The 25,413-nt window shown below is 41.7% G+C and overlaps 1 protein-coding gene across 6 annotated transcripts in view; it reads right to left on the reverse strand.

The window, feature by feature from the left end:
* The window catches only part of FOXN3 (forkhead box N3), a 133,660-nt gene that overhangs the window by 91,492 nt on the left and 16,755 nt on the right, over positions 1–25,413 (reverse strand). For all 6 annotated transcript variants that reach the window (XM_018082441.3, XM_018082440.3, XM_018082444.3 and 3 more), the window contains one exon: positions 13,382–13,518. In XM_018082441.3, coding sequence (XP_017937930.1) covers positions 13,382–13,518 — 137 coding nt within the window. The remainder of the gene's footprint in view (positions 1–13,381; positions 13,519–25,413) is intronic.

Here is a 25,413-nt window from a genome sequence, read left to right on the forward strand (position 1 = left end):
TTTTTTGTTTGTTTTGTTTTGGGGTTTTTTTGTTGTTTGTTTTTTTTTGTCAGTGCCACTCAGCACAAACCCAACTCCTAAAGTTCTTGCTCCATATAATTACAAAATACAGAGTTCATTGATACAACTTGCCCCGTTTTCAAAGCAGAGTTTCTATAGTAATATGTCAAAGGGTGACAGAAAAAGACCACCTCTAACACTTTCGAAGATATTTCCAGCCTCTTTTCCCTCCAAAATCTGAGCAAGTCTATTTCTATATCTGAAGGCAAAAGAGGCAAAAGCAGCAAAATATACTTAATAACCAAAAGATCTACATTGCTTTAGCAATATAGCTGACTTAAACTATCATGGAAAAGATTTGTTTGCATAAAACCTTCCTTATACATCATATTATACTTGCAAGCTGCAAAATAAAAGCTGGCTACTCCAGAAGCTTTGTTTGTTATTAATTCCCTTAAGTTTAGAAAATTATTTCATTCTAATTAATTGTTTTATTTATTTTTTCAATCTCATGAGAGAAATGGTCTTCTTAAACTTTCATATGCAAAACAGCTAAAGAGAGAACAATCTTTTATATAGAGAAGGAATTCCAATTAATAGAGATCTTAAATACTTGGGGATCTGTTATGAATTTTGCCATTGATCAGACAGCTGCTTGGAAAAAAAAAAGTCTTTTCAGGAAAGTTACATAATTAAAAGTAACCCAATTCCTTCTTGTTTATATTTTTTCTCCATCTGCTTATCCAGATTAAATATAAAAATTAATGAAACCCAAATGATGCCCAATTTGCTAAATTTACATCTCTGTTTCATATACTTTTACTGGATCCTGCATCATGCACTACCATCAGTTATGAAATCCCAATGCTCCACAGGCATTTTAAAGCATTGTTACATTTTTAATAACTCAACCTTCAGTATCTACATTACTATGCAATTAATTTTTCTGAATTCCATATATTTTTTCTTAAAAAACACCATCCCTACCACACAAGACTAAACCCCAGAATTATATACACTTCTAAACGCTGAAGTGAAAGTGTCAAAACGAGAGTCTGTTCTGAGCATCTTAGTTTTTCAAACTAACCTTAGGAAGTTCTCCATCAAACCTGTAACCACGGTTTGAATCAAATTTGTTTTGGAAGGATATATAATGGAATTGTGATAAAAACAGTTACAGGAAAAAAAGCAGTGAGAGGCGTAGAGCTCTGCAATATTTATATCACTCAGGCAGACAACACAGAGAACCCATCAGTGAGGTTAAAAACTGCAGCGCAGAGAACAACTGACAACAGCAGTCAGGTATAAAGGGCCATAAGAAACAAATGCAAAACCCCACCAGCTGTATAAAGTTGGACACTGACTACTAACTTTAAAAAGGGCAGAATAATAAACTAGTTACTTCACTTTAACAAATAAAGTCCATGTAGTCCTGATTCTAATACCAAAAATATGTCATACAAGCTAATGAAAAGAAAATTGAACAAGTGCACACATGCTGTAGCAAGCCAAGAAAGAAATACATTTACAATTGTATTAGCAAGACTCACTGGCTGTGCCATCTTGGATGTTTTAAGAGCAGAGCAATAAAAAATTACCATACATAACTGAAGTATACACATGAGCTGAGAGAGTGAGCCAGTACTGGCAACTAACAGGAGGGGATTGCCAACAAAGCAGAAATGAGTCAGGATGGAAAGAAAGGAAAGATCTTTTATAAAACTGATCCACACTCATATTTGAGTTGGCCAATCTCTTCACTCGTTCCCCTTTCACAAAAGAATAAAGGATCTTAAACCACAAAGGTAGAAGCCATGATCCCTTGTAAACAGATACACAGGTAAATATGACAACCTAACCAACTTTACCCTGCACAGAGAGCTGGGCTGCACCCTACCCATGCTCCTCTTCTAGTATCTCCAAATTATTCACCAACAAAATTAACTTCTCTAATGTGTTTGCTAGTCAAACTGCTTACACAAACCCACTTCAGATTAGTTGTCTCAAGCAATTCTCCTATCACTGTTCTCTGAGTATTCGCTCTTTTGTAATGAAAATAGGTCACCTGCTCTAAAACAGTACATTTTGTTTCTAAGTGCAAGAGAGAGCAGCTTCCCTGGCGGCCAGGTTGCCTTTTGACATAAAAAGTACACTGCAGTATGTACACATACCTGTGCACTGAAACGCCAAGAGGTTTGCACATTTATCACTAAAACCACACACAGACATAGGGAAAAAAAAGCCTCAGATGCAAAATGGGGAATCTTATCCAAAGCATAACAACATGAAAACAACTAAAGTCGATGAAACCCACAGCCTGGTTAGTCCAGGGTTTCCATGACCTAGCGGCAGAGATTAAGGTTTCACAGAAAGTGGAAGAGCAACATAAAAAATCTGTGCTTGCTACTACAGTCCATGTGGACTTGAACTATTGGAGAGATTGATTTAAACCTAAAAGTCTCACAAGGATTAGTATCCTCTTCCAGATGTATTTATATTAGGTGTGGACACAGTTTAACAGAATTCCACCTTTTGGGGGACTACTGCTTAATCGTTATCCTCAGCATTCTCCTGTGGTACCATGCTCCACCAAGTAATTTACACCCTGCCTAACCTTCTCACCCCTATTTTTTTAACCAGTAGCCAAAAAAAAAAAAAGGCAAATGCTGCATTTTACAAACAGTTTCACAATTCAGAAACAGAACAAATGCCATCAATCAGCACCTCACACATACAGACTGCGCTCAGGGCCAACTGGAATGCTAAGAAAGCCAGCAAGAGTTTCTTGAAAGCTATGTAAAACACAGCCCCCAAATTCTCATTTATCTTTAGCTGTACTAAAACTGCTTTACAGATTTTCTTTAAAAAACTGAGGGGCTCCCAAAATAAGGTCAAAACATCTGTGAAAAAATACAGTCCAGATAATCAAATATAACTTTCAGAGTTTCATCAGGGCTTTACTGAAAAAAAAAAACCAAAAACAAGAAGTGTAAGTGCTGAGCACTTCTGTTTCGAAAGGGGAACAATCATTTTATCAAGCCACTGTAACACTGGACGCACTGGACAGGCAAAGAGACATACATCTCACCTCCCATCTTTTTACCTGGGGATGAACAAGTGAATATGTGAAAAACAGCCTGTGATCCCAGCCACAGAGGACTGTGTGAAGGATGGAAATTTCTCCACTAAGGATCCTCCAGCTCCTCCAAAAGTCAGGTTTTTTATAAGTAGTTTATTCTGATGAAACAACCCGCTTGATTTTTCCAAGCCAAAATTTCAAACACAAGTGTAAAAAAGTTTTAGTATTAAAAAAGACTCTACGCATTTTGTTCCAAAAGTTCAGAGTGAGATTTTAATACCATTTAAGCCTTTTGTTTTTTTATTCATCTGAACCATGGAAGTTCCTGTGAACGAAAACAAGTCTAGCAAAACCTACATGTTTTATTTCTACGAAACACAGTTCCATCAAAATAGAAGAAATATCACTTTTACATAGTAGGATCATAAAGAGAGCAGATTCACACATATTAAAAACTGGATACAACAGATATCCATGTGTCATGGTGATGGAGTTATAAAAGCCAGAGAAAACATCATCAGTAACCACAACCTGCATGTGACACCAGACCTGAGCTGAGGTTTTATGGTGTCCGAAGTTAAGTCACATCTGATGATGACAAAAATCACGATTCAAGCATTCAAATACTAACAAACAAAATTATGCCAAAACTTACTTTATTCAAACAAACAGCTTAAAAAACCTGAATTCCCCATAAAGCATACCAAACTGAAGAGAGAGTTACTACACTACCGCCATACAGCATCCTGCATATACATGTCTATATGCTGGGATATTCTAAGTACCCCAGAAAAAGTGAATTGCCTAATAAATATTCAAAAAGACTAATCCACTGAAACTTGTTTCAAGCTTTTTATCTTAAAATACATTATTACTAAAGAAATAGAACATCTGTGCTTTAAAAAAAAATAATTTACAGAAAGACTGATTGATACTTTGAGAAATACTGGGTCAGATACACAGGGAGAGATTACAGAGACACCTATGAAATGCAATTACACTTTTCTTTTAACTATATATATATATAAAGTAATTGGAAACACTACTGGGGCAAGCCGGGCTCAGCATGCAGGTGCCCCCTATGACTGGAAGATAAGGAAATCAGAGGATTTTGTTCAGGTCAAAGACCAGCTGGTCAGTCTGCAGGTCTGAAGGTCAGTCTACCTTCCCCTTAAGTTCAAGGTCTTCCAACTGTCTGCCTGCTGACCCAGAGCCCAGGCTGAAGGTTCACTACCCAGCTCAGTTTTGCACTTGCGATGGGTAATGCAAGACTAGAAGGGCCACCTCAGTCACCTGGATCCCCGTTGTTAGGATTTTCCACAGTCACACTGTGAGCAGCAACAAAACCTGTCCCTCTTACATTCTGCTTCCCACTAACGTCATGCAGAGAGAAAAGGAATTGATTCTCACTAGCAGTGCTCGTCTCCAAGGATATTTCTCTATGGACAATCAGCATTTTTATGGTCTATCTGTCACCTTCTGCTATGACCTGGGGAGAAGATGGGTCACCTGCAGTCAGTTCCTCCAACTCTTGGACTCTAGTGGACTGTCACAAGACAATGAGGAGCTGCCAAGCAAGTCTGCTTGGCCTCTTCCCTTAGCCAAAGCCTCTGAACCTGTGGCAGAACTTATATTCTCAGTGGAATATTGCATATGGAACAAATTGGTTACACAAATATTGGGAGTTTTTCATAAACTGCCACAGCTGCCTGTGTTAAACATGTTCTCTATTACCTAATATATATTCAAATGCTAGGTGAAAGGATGAAAGGTCCACGCAGGTTTTTGTTTAAGATAGAGCTAAAATTCTTGGAAATAGTCAATGCACTTTACTGTTGTTTAAACAAATATTAAATAAACAATGAGGAGTTAAACTGTAAAATGTCTTAAAATCACAACCTTTACAGAAAAGCCAACCCTTACCTACCTTTGAAAGATTCTCAATTAATCAAAACAATTTTTATTCACAGAATGTTTATTACTATTAATAAGACACTAGACACTGCTCTATGAATGTCAGTCTTACAACAGAACTAAAAATAAGGTGACCTTCCCTGTCAATCTTTCTTTATACAGGCACTAAAGCAAAGAAAGGTCCAATAGATAATAGAAGAGTGAATAAAATCTAGAAGAAAAAAAAAGAGAGTAATTTTAACTAAATTTAAAAATTTAACTTGAGTTCTGGAAATAAAAAAACTTTTTCTTAATCCAACAGCAGTAAAATGTGACATACTATGATACTATTTTCAGCTTCCCAAGCTTCATGGGTGTGTTTTCAAATGCAAAAGTCAAACGATTTCCACTACGGTAATATTATATGATTAGCAAACACGATGTTCATGAAAGCCACTGTTCATCACACAAACCCTCGTTCCTGACCCTTAATTTTCAAGTACTAAAACTTCAGTGAACTGTTGTTGAACACTGCACAGGCTTCCCCACCCACACAACTGCTGCAGTTGTTACAGCACTGCAATGGTTATTAATGGGACGAAGGGTGAGAGATGGACTCACACTGCCAAGCAGCCAAAGGAGAGGTGTCCCCCAGGCTCTCTTTTTGCTACACCATGCGACGCACACACTGCACAACCCGCGCTCTCAACGCACAGCACACACTCTGGGGACAGAAAAGAGGGATGAAGAGCTGCAGAAGACAGTCTCAGAAGCACAGCACTCACATGATTCAAGTTTCTGAAGACAGTAACTAAGTCAATGAGGTCACTCTTAACAATTTTCATAGGGAAATACCCAGAGCTAGAGAGGGTTTTACAAAGTAACAAAAATTTCAAAACACATCCCTAGACTTTCCTTTTCCCATGGACTGACTGGAAATATCTATGGTACCATTCCAAGTTATCTTTGGAATAAGGCTATATTTATCTACAGAAGGCACAGAGGAGGGGAAAAAGAGCCTAAGAAGCCAAGTAACTGGGAAGACTGTTCAACAAATGGAACTATGAAAAATAACAACAAAGCAAAGACCTGGTGTTTGCCTGGCATCTAGAGAAACATGAAAGGCTAAGAATGTTGCTTTGAAGTACTTTATCAAAAGTCTACACATGTGCAGACAAAACAAAGACTCAACCAAATCTTCATGTATTTGGCAAATGGGAAACAACATTTTTTCTATTTAGTGGGTATGAATGAGAAAGAATTGAAAACATCTCAGCTGAGAAGGCTCAGAAGCATTTAACTAATTTTGAGAGGAGCGAAGATGTGATTAGAGGGTTATTAGTATTTCCATCAGCCATTCCTGTTGAGCACGAGGATGCTGTAGAAAGGATGCATGAAACTGCTGTGTGAAAGAGATGATAGACTCAGACTTTCTTCTCTTCTTTTTCTGTCCAAGATCTGTAGCCACCTTTCCCAACTTATCATTGTCCCCTACACCTCCCTCATACTATAAGATACTAAAAATAAGCACCTTTTAAAAGGTAAGAGTCGATCTGTTTTGTTTTCTGAAACTATGCTCAATCACTTCCTCTATCACAGAAGTCTAATGGCTAGAGAGCTGATAAGAATATGTTAGAAACCAAGTCCTGGATTGGCAAATCCTCAAATATATATGCACTTATCAGTGCGTTCACTCAAGCAAAAGTTCTCTTTTCCTTTGCTATTCATACCTGGCACCAAACTGAACCAATATTCTCTAACCTGCCAGAAAATAGACATGCGATGGTGGCAGAGGGCACATTTTGGAAGAACTTGTGTTCTCTGAGACCTCTGAACTACAAAAATATCAAACCAAAAATTCCCCAAAGACTCCACCTTAACACCACACCAAGAGAAGAAAACTCCTTCTTACTCTGCCCAGGAAGTAAAATATCTAGGTCAATCTTGATAAAGTGGTTGTAATATGCACACAAATTACTAGTAGACTGTTCTATGGTCAGCTTCATTTCCTATTGAAAGCAAAAACAATAATACAGAATTAAATCTGTGTTTCCAGACTGCAAAGGACAACCAACTAATTCCTTTTCTAAGTTCTTTCTTGCAGTGAGACACCCTGCAGAGTCTTTCAGCGAATGGGTAAAAATCGTTTCACCAGCTTCACTAAATGGTCACAGAAGACAATTTCTGATCTCAACTTATAAAGTGTACAGATAGGAAGAATGCTTATAATTTGCCCAGTATGATAACCTACAACTATTGACTTTGATGCAGATTTAGCTTCAATAAGCAACTGCGAAAGGTCGAAGTTTGAGACAGTAAAATCAAACCTGCAAATATTTGAAGCAGCTGTTCCAGCAACAGCTGGAACAGTTTCCTCAGCAGCCAAGAGCTGCCCTGGGCAGGGAACACGTGTCTCTTTCACATCCCTGTAACATCTTCAGCGTTCCCCAACCTGAGGGGGCTCTATGCAAACCTAATCCCGACAGCATGTGGCAGTGACTGCTGGAGGAGGTTTTGCTGCAGCAGTGTGCAGGGGCCATGGGGGACCTGGGGTAGGGGTGCAGAGAGGGCCCCACACAGGCACTGCCTGGGAGCTCCTGCCACAGGACTGCCCCTCACTCTCCTCACTGCATGTGGGAGGGCTCGTACTGCTGAGAGCTGACAGTGCTAAGACTGTGAGTCTTTAGTCTCAAAATAGGCAGAATGCAAATATAAGTGTGCCCAGGCCACCTCTCCTGCCATTTACCACAGGGCTCACAGTGATGGCCATCACTTTCTCACAGTGATTTGTGAATCTTGGATTTTCAGGAATACAGCTTTAGCCACCAAGTTTCATGAACTTTTCATTGTGTCTCTATGAATAAATCTCAAAACCCTAACCCTAATCATAAAGTCCACTTTTCTTAATCTCTGTCTCCAGAAAAAGAATATTTTTGTCAGAAGGAGGTATCAAAAGACAAGACACTGGATAAGTGAAGAATGTTGAAAGAGCACATGGTATTTTTTTGGAACCCAGTAGCAGCAAAAAGTGATAAGAGATACTAAATTTGATAAAACAGAAGCCACTTTAAATGTTTTAAATTCCAGGCTAGCAATGTTTCATAAGACATGTAGTCACTCACATACCTGCAGGCTCTCTGTGATCCATTGGCCCACCCCTGTACCTACACTTCAACAGGGGAAAGGGAATGGAAAACTATATGATGAAGCCATGCACATTTAAATGAAATACTGTTCTGGGAAGCGACTACACAAGCTGCAGAGGTGGTTTTCTGCTGACTCCCTGTGGGGTCTGTTTCCCCCCCATCACCAAGACTGCAGCACTGGCCGGGAGTCCAGCAGTGCAGCAGGATGGCTCTGCAGCATCCGCTCCACCAACCACCAGCAGATGCCACATACATCGACTGCCCTCCAAGAACCAAAACCATGCTGCAGGTGAGTTCTTGCTACATGTTTTCCCATCGGTTTCAGCCCTGCAAGGCTCAAGCCTTCTCTACAGAGGGCAGCCCAGCTGAAATGCAGTGATGCACGCCAGAGGAGGCAATTTTCTGAGAGGAGTGCTCTGATGTGTACAGGTGGACTTCATATCCGAAGTCAAACACAAATCTAGTTCAGGACTAACTGGGATCTCAATTCTTCCTGAAGCAGAACCAAGCTCACCCAAGGAGTTGTTCCAATGGGAAGGAGCAAACTAATGAGGAACTCAATGAAGCCTTTATGAACAGGCAGGCTGGGGGGGCAGCACACAAAAGAAACACCTCTTCAATTTCTATCTTGGGTATGTTAGCAATTGTATCAGTTATAGGGCAGATGTGTCAACATTTGCCAATGTTCTAACAAATTACAATTAACAGAAAACTCTGGAAAAAATGAAAAGCCATGAAAGGATTATCCACAAGTCTATAAAGGGATCTAGAATACTCCTGGGTGGTCACCCTAATCTTCAAAGATTTTTTATCACTCAGTGAAACTAATAATTTCTGTTATTTTAGATTACATTTTCTGATACTTTTCAGCAGCAGAAGGAGAAATAGAATTGAGAAATAGGCCCATGTAATACAGCCAGAGAAAAATCCATTCCAAGATCCCCTCTAAGCGCTACTGGAAGAGAAAATCCCACCCACGCTTCAGTTACAGTCAGGAAACTAGAAATAAAACATATAAATGAAATATCAGGGCACTGACTTGTATATTTACTTAACCAAGTTTGTGTCTACAAATATTTCAAGGTTGCTATTGCCAACACAATTGTAAATATTTAAAAAGAAACACATTAGACTAAAGTACTATTTTTGCACTGTCAGTTCACTCTTGAAATTTATCATAAATTGCACTTCATGACATATACTTCAATCAGAAGAAACAGATAAAAATCCAAGGGGTTTTGTTTGTATTTTGGCATGAGTGTTGTTTTTTAGGAATACACATCCAAACCAATTAAAATTAAATAATTCAATTTGCTATATTCTTCTTCTCTTCTTCCAGCTTACAGATAATCTTTGCCCCAAATTGCAGCAGCAATTCACACAAGCGAAGTCTGAAGTTCCTTCTTATGTACAAACACAGCAAGGTTGCCTTTTTCCCAGAAACTACGGTCTTCTATGCATGGAACCCAATGTAACCCAAATATCCTGGTTTATGTTTTATTTCAAATGGTACTGGTATAAACTGACCCAGCCATCCAAATGTGTGTTCTGTTGCCGGTGTATTTTGGTGCTGAAAAAAATCTCCGGAGCAGTTAATTAGGGGTGAGATAAGAAAGGGTTTATTTGCCAAGGCAGTAGGTGATATAGACGCGCGCGCAGGCCGTGCCTGAGAGGTTACATTTTATAACATTATCCATCCAATCCCAGATGTGTCCACCCTTTGGCCCCTCCTCTGGTCCGCCCCGGGCCCTCCCCCTGAGAATTGGGTCTGGGGTCTTTTTGGGACCACCTACTTCCTCATCTTCAGCTTCATCAGAGCACAAAGGGTACATATTTACCTAGTTTTTGACCGTACTCTGTGGTTTAGGCCCTGATACGCTGTTCTCCAAACAGTCTGGGCCTTTGCCTTGACAAAAGACTAAACACTGCTACTGAATTCAGGGGTAGGTTTGATATAGAAGGCATAGAATGGGGTAAAAGGGTTAGGGAATGTGTAAACAAGGGAAAGGAACAAAGGACAAAGGGGTTTCTGCTTTTAAAACCTACCTATAAAATTTACAAGTCTTACAAATATTAGAAAAATAAAAAACCATTAGGGGCTTAAGGCATCAGTTCACATCATAAAACTCTTTCATAAAAGGTCCACCCTTTTATGCTTATGCAGGAAGCTAAATTTTCTGATGTAATTAACTCTGCTCAGAAAAGGAGAATTTGTGTGTTTGGTGATCATCTTGCCTGGGATATTTTTATAATGCATTCCTCCACTCTGTGCTCAATTCAACCCTAAGCTGCTTACGCAGATACTAAACAGAACATGTGATTCATTTGTGCATCTTTATTCTTTTAAAACATCTGATAAAGACAAGCAATAGGTCAATTTGCCCCCCTGGAATCGCAACAACTGACCCTTATAAATCTTGTAATTCTTCTAATTAATCCCATTCCCAGAGGCAGAAGTAATACTGGCAAATTATCTGGTTGCAGATATATTTCATTAATATCAGGTGACAGTTTCTCTTAGTTGTGGGCTTCCGCTGTGTAAGATGGATGGACAGCAAAACCCTTGCCATCCAAGGATTTTTTTCTATATGTATTGTCCTCTCCATCAGAAACATTTCCCTTGGAATTCGTTACTATGACAATTTATTGCTCTGGAGATCTGACTATGGTGGACTGGATTTACATTTTCTACTCTTACTGAAGTCTTTGTACACATGAGAAAGCAATCACACATCAGATTACTGGGGTTTTTTTTCAAACACACATGGAATGTTAAACTCCTCGTGAATATATTGGAAATATACTCAAAAAAATACCATGTAACTGCCAATCCAGAATTAATTCAAAATTCACTGATAGCCTAGACCAGCTTCATGTTGATGTTTCACCAGACATTAGTACAAGAATGAATAAATAAATATTTTAGAATACTATGTGAAGATTGAGTTTTATTTAACAGTGGAAATGCTGAAAGGTAGTCAACTAAAAGTAATGGCAAGACCATAGTTTCTTCATACAAAACCCGGCCTCCTTTGAAACACAATACCTGTGTTTTAAAAGGTATTTACTCCTGCAGTCACGCAAGCTCTTTGTTTTATGATGCAGTCATTACAAGGAAGATTCCAAATCACTTGACAGCATAAGCAGTGTAGCAGCAGCTCTGACATTCCATGGTTTCCAAGGAGAGGAAGTTTCCCTTTCAGTTTTGAGACTTTTGCTAGCCCACTCCTTTTCCCTCGCTCAGAAGACAGCTTTGCCATTTGTCCAGCTACAAATGGGCATTGGTGAAAGCAGGCAGTCTTTCAAAATGCTTTCTTAAATCCCAGGCTGTCTATCACCTTCCAGTACCCCTCTCCTCTCCCACTCATGAAAACAGGCCATGAGGTTCTGGACACCCACTCCACTGGAAGAGGGCAGCATGAGTTTTACCCAAGGTCTGAGACTCTGCAGGCATCCTTTGCCCCACAGAGCAAAGACAGAGTGGCAGTGGGTCAAGGCTGTGCAGGATCAGGATGGCAGAGCAGCGGGCACATGGCTGTGCAGGACACAGGGCAGCTGCACCACTATGGGCTCCCTGACATCCAGCCAGGGTGTCTCTAAGGGCTCATCCCTGCAAGTATTGCTCACAGCAGCGCTGCTGCATAGCTTCCTTCAGCATAACCTGAAAAAGCTCCTACCAGCAACATCTGCCAGCAGATTGTACAGTGGTTCTGGCAAATCCAGCCCATTGAATCAACAGTTGCTTCAGCCATGAAAAAATGGGAGATCCTCTGGCTTTTACCTGCATGTGTATGCCGGATTTTTTTGTTTGTGGGGATTAGAAGAGATCAAAATCCCTCCATTTCTATGTCAGATGTGCATTACACTTCTACTTGATATGGCAATCTCTCAATAAATCTGTATGAGCATAATTAAAATACTCTTAAAAAGGCAGCAGTAACGATAAAGCGAGGCTCATGGAACACGCTTTGTTCAAATGTACAAATTACGATTTTAATCCACTATTTAAATTATTTATCCGTCCTTCTGCAGAGCACAGTAGTGGGGGTACTTCCACAGGTGGTGCTAGGGACAGTGTTTCCCCAGTGGCCCACGGGACATGCAGGACAGCCGGGCCGCCGCCTCGGGAACCCCCAGCCCTGCCACCCCCCGGCTTCAGACCAGGGGAACCCCCAGCGAGGCGGGGGATCCCCGCGACACAGCGGCCGGCTCCGGGTCCCCATTCCCAGCGCCGTGCCGGGATTACTCGTTACGCGGGCAACGGCTGCGGCCGGGCCCGGCGGCCTCGTGACGCGACAGGCGCCGGCCCCGCCGCGTTTGCCAGGGGAGATGCTCCGTCGCCACGGCGACCATCACGCGCCCTGCCCGGCCGCTGCCTGCCGCGGCCGCCAGCCCCAACGATAACGCGGAAAAACAATAATTAAAACAAAAAACAAACAACCCTCCCCAACCCTCGGACAGCCGTCTGCGTCCACCGCTCAGTCCCGCGCTGCTGCGGGCCCCTGCTGCGGCTGGCCCCGACACTGAGGAGTGCGGGGTGACACGGGCCACGAGCAGCATTCCTGTCCCGGCCGTGACACCCTGCCAACGCTTGGGAAAAGTGAAGCAAAGAATTTCCGTATTAGCAGCGAGGAGAAAGCAGTTCTGCCAAAGCCCAGTGCTTGCCTTCTCAATTGGCAGATGGCAGCCGCAGATTCTCTCTCTTTGCAAACGTTTGTCATGAAAGCCAGATCAAAAAATGCAAAACGAGTGGAAAAACCCCACCCCATGTCTGTTTCACTGAAGCAAGGCAGGCAGTCCGGGCTGATCCCAAGAGCCAGCACTGGTGCCCATCACACAAGGGCTGGTCATACCAGGGCTCACCTGGACACCTCCCGCCTGCACAAGCAACACCAGCTGCGTACTTCTCTTGGGAGAAAAAAACAAGCCCATCTCCACTGAGTGAGGGTACTGCGTTTTCATAATAGGGACAAGTGGCCACTTCAGTGCCCTCCATTTGCTTATATGCACTTAAATTTCAGGCATTCTTTGCCAAGTGGCTCTGTGGCTCTGGCAGGAAGACTGCAGGCTCGCTGATGCCAGGCAGGGGCATGGCAGGTAAGGTGTCCTGGATATAAGGCAAGGCTGCTGCCAGCACTCCTGGGCTTTCTTCACTAGCCCAGTTCCAAACTGCATCACTTAATTACAATGAATGTCTTAGCCAGGATTCACACACAACATTGCATGAAAACATTTAGAGTTATAAAAAGCATCTAGTTCTTACCTTTGATATGCCTGAGGAGATGTGGGAGGTGTATTGAACACATGCGAATATGGGTGATAGGGTGTCTTTTTCAAAGCCTGAATAAGATTTTGTCTATATTCTGGGTCTATACACCACAAGGACCCCTTTCCAATACTCTGCAAAGAAAAAAGAATTAAAAAAAAAAATCAAATATTTGATCTAATGGCACAGCCTTATTTATTTAGCAGTATTTGTCAGTAGAAGCAGTGGGTTTGGGTTTTTTATCTGACAGAAGTGAACATAGTTTGCTTGCCAGAGATTATCGCTCCATTAATAATGTATCGCAACTGTATGATTTAAATCACACTTCTGAGGGGGAAAAAAGTAAGAATGAATGTTTGGCTGGTCTTTCCCCCCCTCTCTCTTGTTACTACTGAATATGATTTATTAATACCTGGCAATTTCCCCATCACCTCATACTGGAAAAATAAGAAGCTACAGTTTAACTGTTAAATGGAAACTTTGAAGAAAAGTATCTTCTTTTTGGAAGTGATTTTCTTTTCCTTTTGCTGTTATACTAACAAGAAACAAGGTTAAGAAGGAGGGGGTTAAACACCCCAGCAATTGTTTTAAAAATAAAAGGACTTTATCCTTCAACCCACATGACATCAATGCCATTATACTACAAGAGGAAATTAATCATCTTTTCTCCCCTGAGGGGAAAAAAATACCCCAAAAACCCAAAACAAACCAACCCACCAAAAAAAAAAAAAGCCCATAACCATTTAAGCGTGTTGTGAAACTGTGATTGGCTAAAACAACAGTTACTGTAGTTACCCCTTCTGGACACACAGAGCAACACAAGCGGTCAATCTGTAAGGCAAAGACTAAACTAAAATTCAGTATTTATTCTGCAGTTACAAGCAGTGAAATTTCAGATCTTGTCTCAATCCCATCAGAGGTCAGGCTGAGAGGATATTTTTAATTGTTTTGTGTGAGTTCTCAAGCACATGAAAACAACTTTCCCTCAGCTTTACTATGAAAGCATACAGAATGATAGCTCAGGAGGAACCTTGGTCTGCTTGAGCATAATAAAAAACCCCACCAACCCTAATTGTTGACTGAACTCCACTGGCAGCTCTCAAGGCATTAAGATAAGATTTTATGGTAAATGATGATGTTTTCTGGGACAGGTAGGGGAGGCTGCCACTTTTCAGTCCAGGATCATCCCTTTTCTCAGCTCCAACTTCTATCAGTGGAACAAGGCTCTCAGTTCACATGTTAAAGAACAAACATACCCAGACACAAACACAAAATCACACCAGAAGTGGGATATAACTTTCTTAAGCCATAAGGAAGACCAAGAACAGACATTTGTTTCCTTCAAAAACTTACCATCTTTGCCCTACCACCTCTTAAATGCTCCTCTGCCTCACCAACAGCTTTAGGATACACAGTGCAACACACGAAGTGCTTACAGACCTCCTTCCAAGCATACAAAGAGAGCAAATCTGCAACAAATTCTCCACAAAAACAAATAAATGGAAGAGAAAAATCTTCCCCAGTGCCACTGGATGGCTGTGTGGGTGCACCTAGGAAGTTCACAGCACCATGTGAAACTTGTCTCCAAAGAAAAGTAGACGGGCTGGCACTACCCACAGGAGCTGTAACAGCTTTCTGTCAGAAACAAGCACGGCTGCTGGAGGGGATGAAGAAACCATTCTCTGCATGCTGCTCTGGGGGAGCAAAACCATGGGGCCAAACCTCTTTCAGAATGGCGGGGTTCAAGCCCATCTCCCCCGTTACTTCCCAGGGGTGCCCTACCACAAGGCCACAGAAGAGTCTAAGGGAAGACACCTTCCAGCTCTTGAAGTGAAGCAAGGCCCTTGCATAGCCAGAGATCAAGATTCAAAGGGCTAGAGAGAGACTCTCTTGGACTCTCATCTCAGTAAAGCACTACAGCTGGTGACTGAAAGATCCATTGCTGGTGTCAGTGGTGGAAGCTGTGCACCACACATCTCAAACCACTTTGCAAAAGAAGGTTGTTAGGCTTAGCCTTCTTAAACATGACACAATGAGCCAGACACTTGACACGATAAGCCTAGTAAGTGACTTTTTTAGGCAAAGGACAGAGTCAAAAATAGAATCCAAACCTCCCAAATTCCACTTCCATGCTCCATCCAAGAGCCAGACGAAGAACATAAAATTTCCTTTTAAGCAAGCAATGTGCAAAACTAGAAATGTTTTTTCAGGAGAAAACCTTCATTGGATTCCTTACTTCTTACAGCATGGGATAAGCTGGGGAAAGAAAAAAAGCTACACTTAAATACCATCTACCTTACTTGTACTTACTGGAACACAATATATTGTTTCCAAACTTCTCTGGTTTTTTATTTACTTCCAAGATAGACTTTTCATATACCTGGAAGAGATTACTCCCCCAAACCATCAGAGTTAGTTTAAGCTGAGGGCCTTATAATATGAAGTCACTACTGAAGAGTAACTTCAAAACCTTTCATTACAGTTGAGATAAATTTGTTTGGCTTGCCTGTATTCTTGCAAAAGCCAAAAATAATCTCACTGAAAAACTGAAACTCTCTCTCACAAAAAGTATTGAGAAGAATTACACTCCATGTTAAAAAAAATCACTGGGAAGGTAGATTTGCTATATTTTCACTGCAACTGAGCTGACTTATAATATACCAGCAAAACCAAATGCAGTTTAAGGCAAAGCTCGCCAACCATGTAAAGTTCTCTTTTAAGACACTTATTTTTGTTTTTCTACAATCATGTAAGAGAGCAGGAATAAAAAGAAAGCTTAAGGGTCATCCAGTTAAGAATCCTTCTTGACTGTTGGGAGGCATGAAGAGCTTCATTAGCTCTCTGTTTAGATTTGTCATTAGTCTTCCCATACACAGAGCAATCACAGGAAAGGAAATCACTGGCGCTCAGACCCCTCGGTTAGTGATTAATTTCCATCTTATGACACTTGGTGTGCTGCTTCACTACCTCCTCCATGCCAGAAGTCAAAAGTGACTCCAATCAAAAACCAGCAAGGAAGGGTCAAAAAAAATAAATCCCTGGATTACATTTGTCTCCCAGGCAACAAGTAACTGAGGAGTGGATAACAGCCCCCTGATCATCTCAGCACTGGAGTGCTTTCAGACCTCCTGACACGCTCCCAGGGCCAGGCACAGCCACCTCCCTCCTGCCAATCACAGGTTACAGCTTCTGCATTCATTCCTGGTTAAGGTTAATAAAAACAAGGGGAATGTTACTACAAGTCCCCTTCACATTGTCCAAGAGTAAACTACAGCTGCATGTAAACTATTTCAGAAGTGTTAATAGGGAGAGAGAGCAACACAAACTTACCCCAGAAAAGTTTATGACTGAAAACTTTATTTAAAAAAAAATCCTTTTCTACTAGGAAATTGCTACTCCTTTTTATGTCACTTACTATATATGTAGATTGTGCCATGATATTGTGTACTAAAGCCCAATTTATTAATACATTTGCTCTTTCTCATATATACAATTCTGATTGCCTCCCAGCCATTAAAACCCACACATTGCCATGAAAAGTTACATGGTACGCTCAGTGTTCAGTCAGTTTTTCTCCCAATGGACTGCATACAAAAATTTTAAATCCTACTTTACACAATCTATTAGTATCTAAATAAAAATGTTTGGTCGTTTTTCAGTAGAATTGAAAAAAAGACTGAAATAATTAAAATGCTGCTTGTCAGCTCTTTCAGTTGTTACAGCTGGGAATAAAAGCATTACCCACTATTAAAACTCCTCATGATAAAGATTTTGCTTCTATATATCTCACAACTAACTGCCCGGTCTTACGTATCAGATACCGTCTGCCTGAAGCTCAATTAAAAAAAAATTATGCATTGAGCTCTTTCCAAGACCAATGGCTGGGAAAAAATACATAACATAACCCATCTATATAAAAATTCCAAATAATGTTTATTTGAGGAAATTTGTTCCCTGGTTATTTTAGCACAGACTTGAAATGTGTTAGGAATGCAGCTTTTTCCCCCAGATTTGTTCTTTTCATTGCCATAAAAACAGTCTGGCCAAAAGAAAGCTTTGAGAAGGGAGCAGATAGAGGAACCACAGAACATGTTGGCTCAGGGGGATGTTGGCAGTTCCGAATTTTACCTTCTGAAGCTCCGGTAATACATTCACTTTGAATCCACACCAGGGAGGAGCAGCTCCAGATGCCCATATCTCTCACAGCAGCAGCATCACCAAGATGGTCCCTAAGGGAACAGACCCCTAAAAAAAAAATCTCCCAAAAGGGATGTAGTGGGTGGAGGGGTCCTCCCATCTCCTGCTGCTTCCCTGATCCTCGCTGCACTGTCTTCCTCCCTAATGTCTCGCATATGTCTGGCCTTTCTTCCACAAGCCCATTTCAAGTCATTTTCTTCAAAGAAAACTATTCTGCTCACACAATTTGATGTCATTTAAACTTATTAAGTTGGCTCACATGAAGGGTCTCATGAGCATCCAGAGCTGCTGCAAAGCAGGGGATGGATGTGGAGAGCCAGGGAGGGGAATGGAAGCTCTCCCCTTCTGCAGCAGGAGGTGTGGTGACACCTCCATGCATCTCTTGGAACAGCACACTGAGAAAAGAAAAACAGGACTCTGGCTGGACACAAAGCAGCTTGTAACATGAATGGGAAAACCAGTATGACATAGGGCGGGAGCACAGGGGAGAGCTGAGGTGAGCTGGGCAGTAAGGTTGGCACACAGCCCTGATAGAAAGGCCAGGCCATGCATGTGAGACCAGAGACACCAAGATGCTGGGCACCAACATAGGGGTAGACTGGGAGGAGAGAAACCAAAACAAGACTCATGGGTGACCCCACAGCTCTGCACAGGCACCTAGGTTATACAGCAAGTTGAGAATTATTAAACAACACTTTGAGTTAAAGACCCTGCTACTCCAAACAACAGCTCTCCACTGAGCAGATCTGTCCTCTTACTTCTCCACTACCAAATGAGGAGGGGGATGAGTGGCCATGGTTAGGCTCTTCTCAACAAAACTATCAACAATATGAATCAGGCATATGGCAGCTACACAGGCTGAAGTGGTACAGATGTACACCATCTGAGAAATATGTCATGCAGGCTACAGGGGTACTTCAGTAACCATAAAAGCAAACAGAAAAGGCAGAGATTTCCTATTATTCAAAAAAAGGGCATTTCCAACTAACATCTGCAGCCTCGAGCTATCAAATCTTGAAATCACACCACTGTGACATCTGTCCCTGCCTAGCTTAGTGCAAGTTGCTGCAGTCGTTAACACACGACCTGTGAATAACTTTAAGGACACCTTCTGCAGTGATGAGGAACCTACCTTTCAGTGTCAGTATTCACCATTACAGATCTAGTTTTCTCTCAAGGATGAAACCTACTATTGTTACAGGAGGTGACCTCTTTGCAAGTAATAATGGAAAGATTATTGGGTATCAAAGGTTCTTACTCCAAAGAAATACTTATCCTGAGCTTATTGTGTCCAGTTACGCTGCAACAGCAGGCTCGAAGTAAACCTTTCACACAGATTTGCCACCAAGTTAATCCATGGGAATGCCAAACAACTTCTACAGGTGTCCAAGTATTTTATGAGCACAGAAGTGTTTCTACAGGATCAAAAAGAATTGGAGGATAGAACTATCCATATCACCACAAAATTTAAAACAACCATTTGACTAACTACAGCCAGGACCAGAACCTGAAATAATAATTGTTTTAGAGCAGAAACACATTTCTGAACCTCTATGTCTGCACCACACCAAATGTAGCAGCACTAAACCATCAGCCACCTTTTCACAGACTCTGTGTCACTGCTGACTGCTCACACCTGCACATGAAACCTCTGGGAGTGGTGAGAGCATGCCCAGGGCCTTCAGGCAGCAAGGACCTGCACAAGCGCTCAAGAGAGTGCAGTCACCCACAAGACAGTAATTCTGGAAGCCTTGATTAAAATGGGTTTCTGGTTGGTTCCCAGGAAGAGCAAACTAACATCAAGAATTCCTCCTAAACACAAATTCCCCTTTTCTAACCTTCTAACAAAAATGTATTTAACAAGAAAAATGAGCCATTTTTGTGAGGAAACAGAGAAGCAGGAGGAAGGGAAGTAAAATACTTTCTCAGTTGCACCTCATGACCCCCTGCCTTCCGCTCTGAAATACTGAGAGGAACACAATAATCACTGCAAAATCCACCTCAAGAGAGAATGACTTGCTTAAATAACTTTTTGCACTATGCAGAGAAACTGCCAAGTGACTTAAAAGCCATTCCACAATACAACATCAATTACATATCCTTCACCAAATATGTCCCTGCTCTTGAAGGTCTGCAAACGTTGTGCAGGCACTATGAGAAAAAAGTGCTTTGTGATTACAAAATTCACAAAGGCTAGAAAATGCAAGCCTGCTGTGACCACTGATACTGTGTTGAATCAGCACTTGCAACAGCCAGGGCAGAGAGGTTTTTCAATATCCAAAGAGAACTTGTGCAACCAGGAACACTACTCAAAGGCCAGCTATGTGCCATTCACTTGCAGACAGTGATGACTGAGAAGAGCGTGCCTCACCTTTTTCATTCAACTACCTGTCCCTCACATTAGTATCATGCTACTCCAAATGAAGGGTATAACTGCAAAAATAGAACCAATTCAGAACTGTAGTTCCTTCATCTACATGCATCAGAATTAACATACTAGTATCAAAACTTGGAAGTGATATTACATAATAAATTTTAAACTATTTGGCTGGCAAATGCTCAGGAAGAGTTAAGATTAGATGTCGAAGTTGGTCTGCCAGTCTGTCTAAAATTGTTGGTTATCTTTGCTCATTAGTATTTCAAGTTATTAAGAAAGACAATGTTGCTTGCTCTGCTCTCCTACATAGATTCTCCAGTTGGAAATAGTTTTTTGTGGGTAGTCACAGATAACAGGAAAACTTTATCCTGTTTACTTTGTACCTTGCATATGAGTTTAGTGGGTTCTCTAGAAATAAACAATGAAGTAATTTGCAGAAAGACACAAAGCATTGAATCATCTGAGGTCAGCTAGTTTTTGTGGGGGTTTTTGTTTGGTTTTCGGATGTGTTTTTTTTTTTTTTAAATTAAGAAGTACAACTGCTAAGAAATTCTTAAAGAAAGAAAAACAAAGCCACTGCCAATGATTTCTATTATTACAAAACACATTCCTCAGATTTACTGCAATCTCACATAAAAGTTACAAATAACTATTCATGCAGTTTAAGGGTAGCTTTTCTTCATTATCTTTTAACTTTTCTAGCACAGACCAGTGAAATTTTCTATGTCCAGCTTCAAGAATTGCACTATAGACCCTAACTACACTTTATGACAGTGACAACTGCATATTAAGCATTTAATTTTCATAAACCCTCACAAAAAATCCTCCTGACCTATGAACTTAAGAGAATTAGAAATTTCCCCTGCTCTTCCAAGGAAGGTTTGGCAATGTTATGTGCCAGCTTGACACCAAGAGAAAACTAAAGTAATATCTGCATGCAGCATAACAAAACCTTCACATTCATTTCTCCTGCACACTTTCAACTCTTTTTTTCAGTAAAGTAGCTGTCACAGCTCAGCTCAAACAACGAAGATGAAAAAGAGTGAAGAGACTAGCTAAAACACAATTATATAATCATAAACATATGTTGATTTAATGCCTGAAATTAAAGGTTTGATGGGAAAGATTGCTGAAGTACAGTGTTCAACCCAAGTAAACCACCTGCATCAAGAACCCACCAGCATTTCTCAAGAAAACAAAATGTTGGGGCTTTTTAAATCCTATTTTGCTCCAAGTAAAAACATCCATTACTTCAATTCACACAAGTCCAAGTCTCTGCTTTCACACTCACCTCTTCGTATTTTAGCTCACTTGCTCAGTGAGATACCCCAGACACCAACTCAGTCATCAACCTTTTAACCCCCTGGTTTGCCATTAGGAAAGTGGCCTGGTTCTTCCTCAAGTGGTGCAGCGGCATAAACCATCTCCATGTCTCTGCTCTCCTTTCAGTCACAAAATGGGGACTTCTTTCTGACTGGAGAGGTTGGGTGGGTAAGTTACTTCCCTGAGAATGGAAGTACAATTAGAGTGGAAAAAGACTACTTTGTCTCAAAATGAAATAAAACAAAAAGGAAGCCAAGCATACAAATAAACAATGATACAGGAATAAAGAGGCTAGACCAGTGCTGTGAAGTAACAGCTGAGAAAAGGGAAGGTTGTGATATTCCATAGTCAAAAAAACCCAACCTATTTCAGAGGCAAGATGCAATGCAAGATCCTGCAACACAAGAAAGTGCTACCAAAATGCACACTGTCCAGTGGTCTTCTAATATTAAAGGAGTTCAAGTCTCACCAGCACAAGACATAACCAGAAATTTTCCTTGTACCTCTGGGTTAATGTGTGCTATCAGACTGAAGGGCCCTGCTCCCTGCAGTGGTGCCTTCAGAGGCTGCCCACCCCTGCCTCCCACCCAAACCTCCAGAGAGACCCCTGTAAATAGTGTCACAGGCACAGATCCTAAGGCCTTGTCTACCTGCTACAGGTAGAGCAAAGAAACAGTAGGCACAGGAGTGACTGTGTTCAGGTTTTACGCAAATGAAGACGTTTGTGGGCTTTTAAGCAATTTTTTACCTCAGTACTTCCCCTCATGAGTACAGAGAAGTCAGAAATGTCTTCTAGACACTCAGCAAGTCTGAGCTGCTACCAAAGACTAACAACCCAAAGAACATCCCTAGAGTCCAGGCTCCTGATCCTGGCAAAGGGCGCTTCAACACTGGGTCTAGAACAATTCTCTACCATTATTTCAACCACGGTGACCCATTGCCAGGTAACACCACGGGCACAGCTAGTCCAGTGCTCCTCCAGCACAGCAGCACCTGTCCATTAGTACAGGTAAATTCACACAAAATGACTGCCTACAGCCAGCAGTGGATCTCATACCACATTAGCTTCCCACTGCTCTCGTCATAAAACGATTTCTCCAAGAGGCTCAGGAGGTGTTGCATTATGTCACCCAACTCCAAGAGTCATACTTAGCTTGTTAAATATCTCCTTGTTGAGTTTATATGCAAACCACCCTATAAAGCTATTAGGCTGCCATGCAGAAATCCTGCAAGCAGTTGAAGAAAGCAGACTCATTAACTGCCCTTAAACAATGCCTGGCTCCTATATAAAGTAGATGTTGTTTCATGCTAGTGCCTAGCAACCCCAGACATCCCCCAAAGCCTCCCCAGGCTAGGCAAAGTCCGGCCGCTGAAGAAGACAGGCTGTGACACTGCAAGGAAGGAACTAAGTGCAAGATCAAACAGGGAGATTGGGCTGGGAAAGCAGGAGCACCCAGAAGACAAGCCTGTCAGCATGACAGGCCATCACAAGCACACTTTGAGGGAGATTAGGCAGCAAGTAGCATTAATAATGCTCTTTCAGCCTATAGAATTTCTGTGTATACATGGAAAGTGTAATTATCCCTACTCTATTGAAAAGAAAATTGAGGAGATGCAGAAACAAAAGAATAAAAAAGAAGTTCTCAAGGTCACCAATAAAATCAAAGGCAAAAAGGAAAAAACTCCTGAGACTCCAGCCTATTTAGTGGGGCATGCTAATTTCGTATCTGAGGTGCACTCATTCAAATACTCACTGGTCATATTATCTACACTCACTCTTCATATTATCTACATTATAAAATTGGAAAAGACACAAATTGCCTTTTCTTATAAATATATAGTTACATTGGATATGGAAACCTAGGGACAATTTTAAAACACAACCCTTCACACAAGAGATATTAAAAAAATTATTCAACACTTATATCTGTGCTAAAGGTTTGCAGGTCATATTTTGCCTATTGGTGTATTAATGATGAAATTAGTCAGTGGGTGAATTTCCAGGGGAAAGGGTTAACAGCTAGCAGAAATGGGTAGGAGGGAGTAAGTTGCACTAAATCCATTAGCAGTGACAAATAAAAACAGAAATAAGGACGACCTGACAAAAGCTAATGGATTTGCACCATTTCCCCCATAACCGTCTATTTAATATACGGTTTTTCCTTGCTTAGTATTTAATATTGGTTAGCACGATGAATTGAGGAGGAACACCAAGCACTTTGATAAATGGTTTGAGAGGCTCCCTGGATGTGGGGTTTCCACGTATCCCTGGGCTCTTTACAGAAACAAAGCTGTGCTCTATCCCAAGCTCTGCTCAGCCTCCTCAACAGATCACTGTCACCTGCAGCAGGCATGGACTGAAGAATGACTATCCTCCTGCAACAGAGACCTCAGTTTTACCCCACATCTACGAACATACACGTTATTTCTGCAATTTACATATACATTCTACTCTGCTTGTGCACCATTTCTACACTATCATTTTTCTTTCCCTCTCTTCTTTCTCCTGACTGAATGAAATCCCAGAAAGCAAAACAAAACACATGCTGCAGACATCCTCCAAAATGAGGCAACTCTTGACTGCATGTGAAGCCTTCATCTCGCTCACACAGCCCAAATCACCACAAACTCATCAGGCCAGGGCCTGGCTTCAGAAGCCTCAACAGCGCAAATGTCATAAGCCCAGACCTCATGGACTCAAAAAAACCTGGGACTTCACCACGACTTGGCATTTTTGCAAGCAGCTTACACCAATTCTCCTTCCACCCAAACACCAGGTACTATCACAAGGCTCTGGAGAAATGTCTCCTAAATTAGACAGTAAGATCAACGGCTCTGCAATGAAGACAAACCAGGGCAAGACCTGTTTAGCTCCAGGAGCAAACCAGCCTCCTGTGGGGAGGTCAAAACCCAGCTGCACCAGTAAGTACACTCCCTTTTAAACACTGGACACTCTAGTGGGACTAGAACTGCAGTGCCTGTGGGTGAGGGCTTTCCTCACCTGGTGGGATTTGGCATCTTATTTTTATTGTAATCCAAACCAAGCAAGAAATTCCAGCTGAGAGACACACCACTGCAACCTACACACAGCCAGACAGAGAGCAGCAAGCCCTCACCAGGCCCGTCTGCAGAGTAAGAGCACCACCACCTACGGCACTAACCTCTTCCTGAGCCTTCTGGAGGGTTGGCCACAAATGCCTTGCCGTGAGAGTCACAGCATCAAAGCCTTCCAGCATGGGGAGGCTCCGATCTCAAGAAGGCAAGAAAATTACATACCCGGACAGAGATACCCACCTGTCTCCACTGACTGCCATGCTGCAGGGTGATAAAAGCACCCTCTCCCAATCCCAGCTGTACCTTTGGTCTCCTCTGGCAGCAGCTCTACAGCCCATCTGTGCACAAGTGCACAAAGCTTCTTCCCACATCAGATGGAGACGGCTCAAGACAGCCAGGGCCACGGGAGTACCACAAGTGCCAACAGGAGACGTCGTGGCATGTGGATTAAGTACAGTGTGTCCACCCTGGCAGCAAGCAAAGTCCCTGGCCCTCCCTGCAGGTATATGGCATCAGCACCCACTGTGCCACAGCTGGGGAGCCTGCACCCAGCATCCTATCATGGTCAAGGTCAGGGAAGGAGAAATGGCAGAAATTGTCCTTCTCAGCAGAAGGATGTGGTGGCAGGGGGTAAAAGAAAGCTACATTGTCAGCTCTCATCCAAGTCATCCTCAAGGTGGAGTAAGTTAAAAGGAACAGCAGAGGAACGTCTCATTGTGGGAGCCATTAATTCAGATGTAGTCATATTTCCGCCCATTTTTACTTTAATTCTGCCGCAGAAGCACGGGCTTGTAAAAAGCGTAAGAAGATGAACTTGCTTAGCCTCAACATTTAATTCACAGTAAACTTCATTAAAATTGGAAGAAGATTCCCTTTATTATTTTTCTCCACGCAGCCATCTCAAAAATAGACGTGACAATTACAGAGGGGTTTGTCTTGGGGTTTTTAGGTGACTGTATTTTTACAAGCATGACTACATGGGTTGCAACTAATAAACTGGTAAATGCAGCAGATGCAACAAAGTTTGGCATGAAGAACTCCTGCAGCATGAGCCACTCAATCAAGTGTATTTTAGAAT

The sequence above is a fragment of the Manacus vitellinus genome, unplaced genomic scaffold (assembly GCF_001715985.3).
Source record: "Manacus vitellinus isolate BGI_N305 unplaced genomic scaffold, ASM171598v3 scaffold_6_pilon, whole genome shotgun sequence".
NCBI classification, from domain to species: domain Eukaryota; kingdom Metazoa; phylum Chordata; class Aves; order Passeriformes; family Pipridae; genus Manacus; species Manacus vitellinus.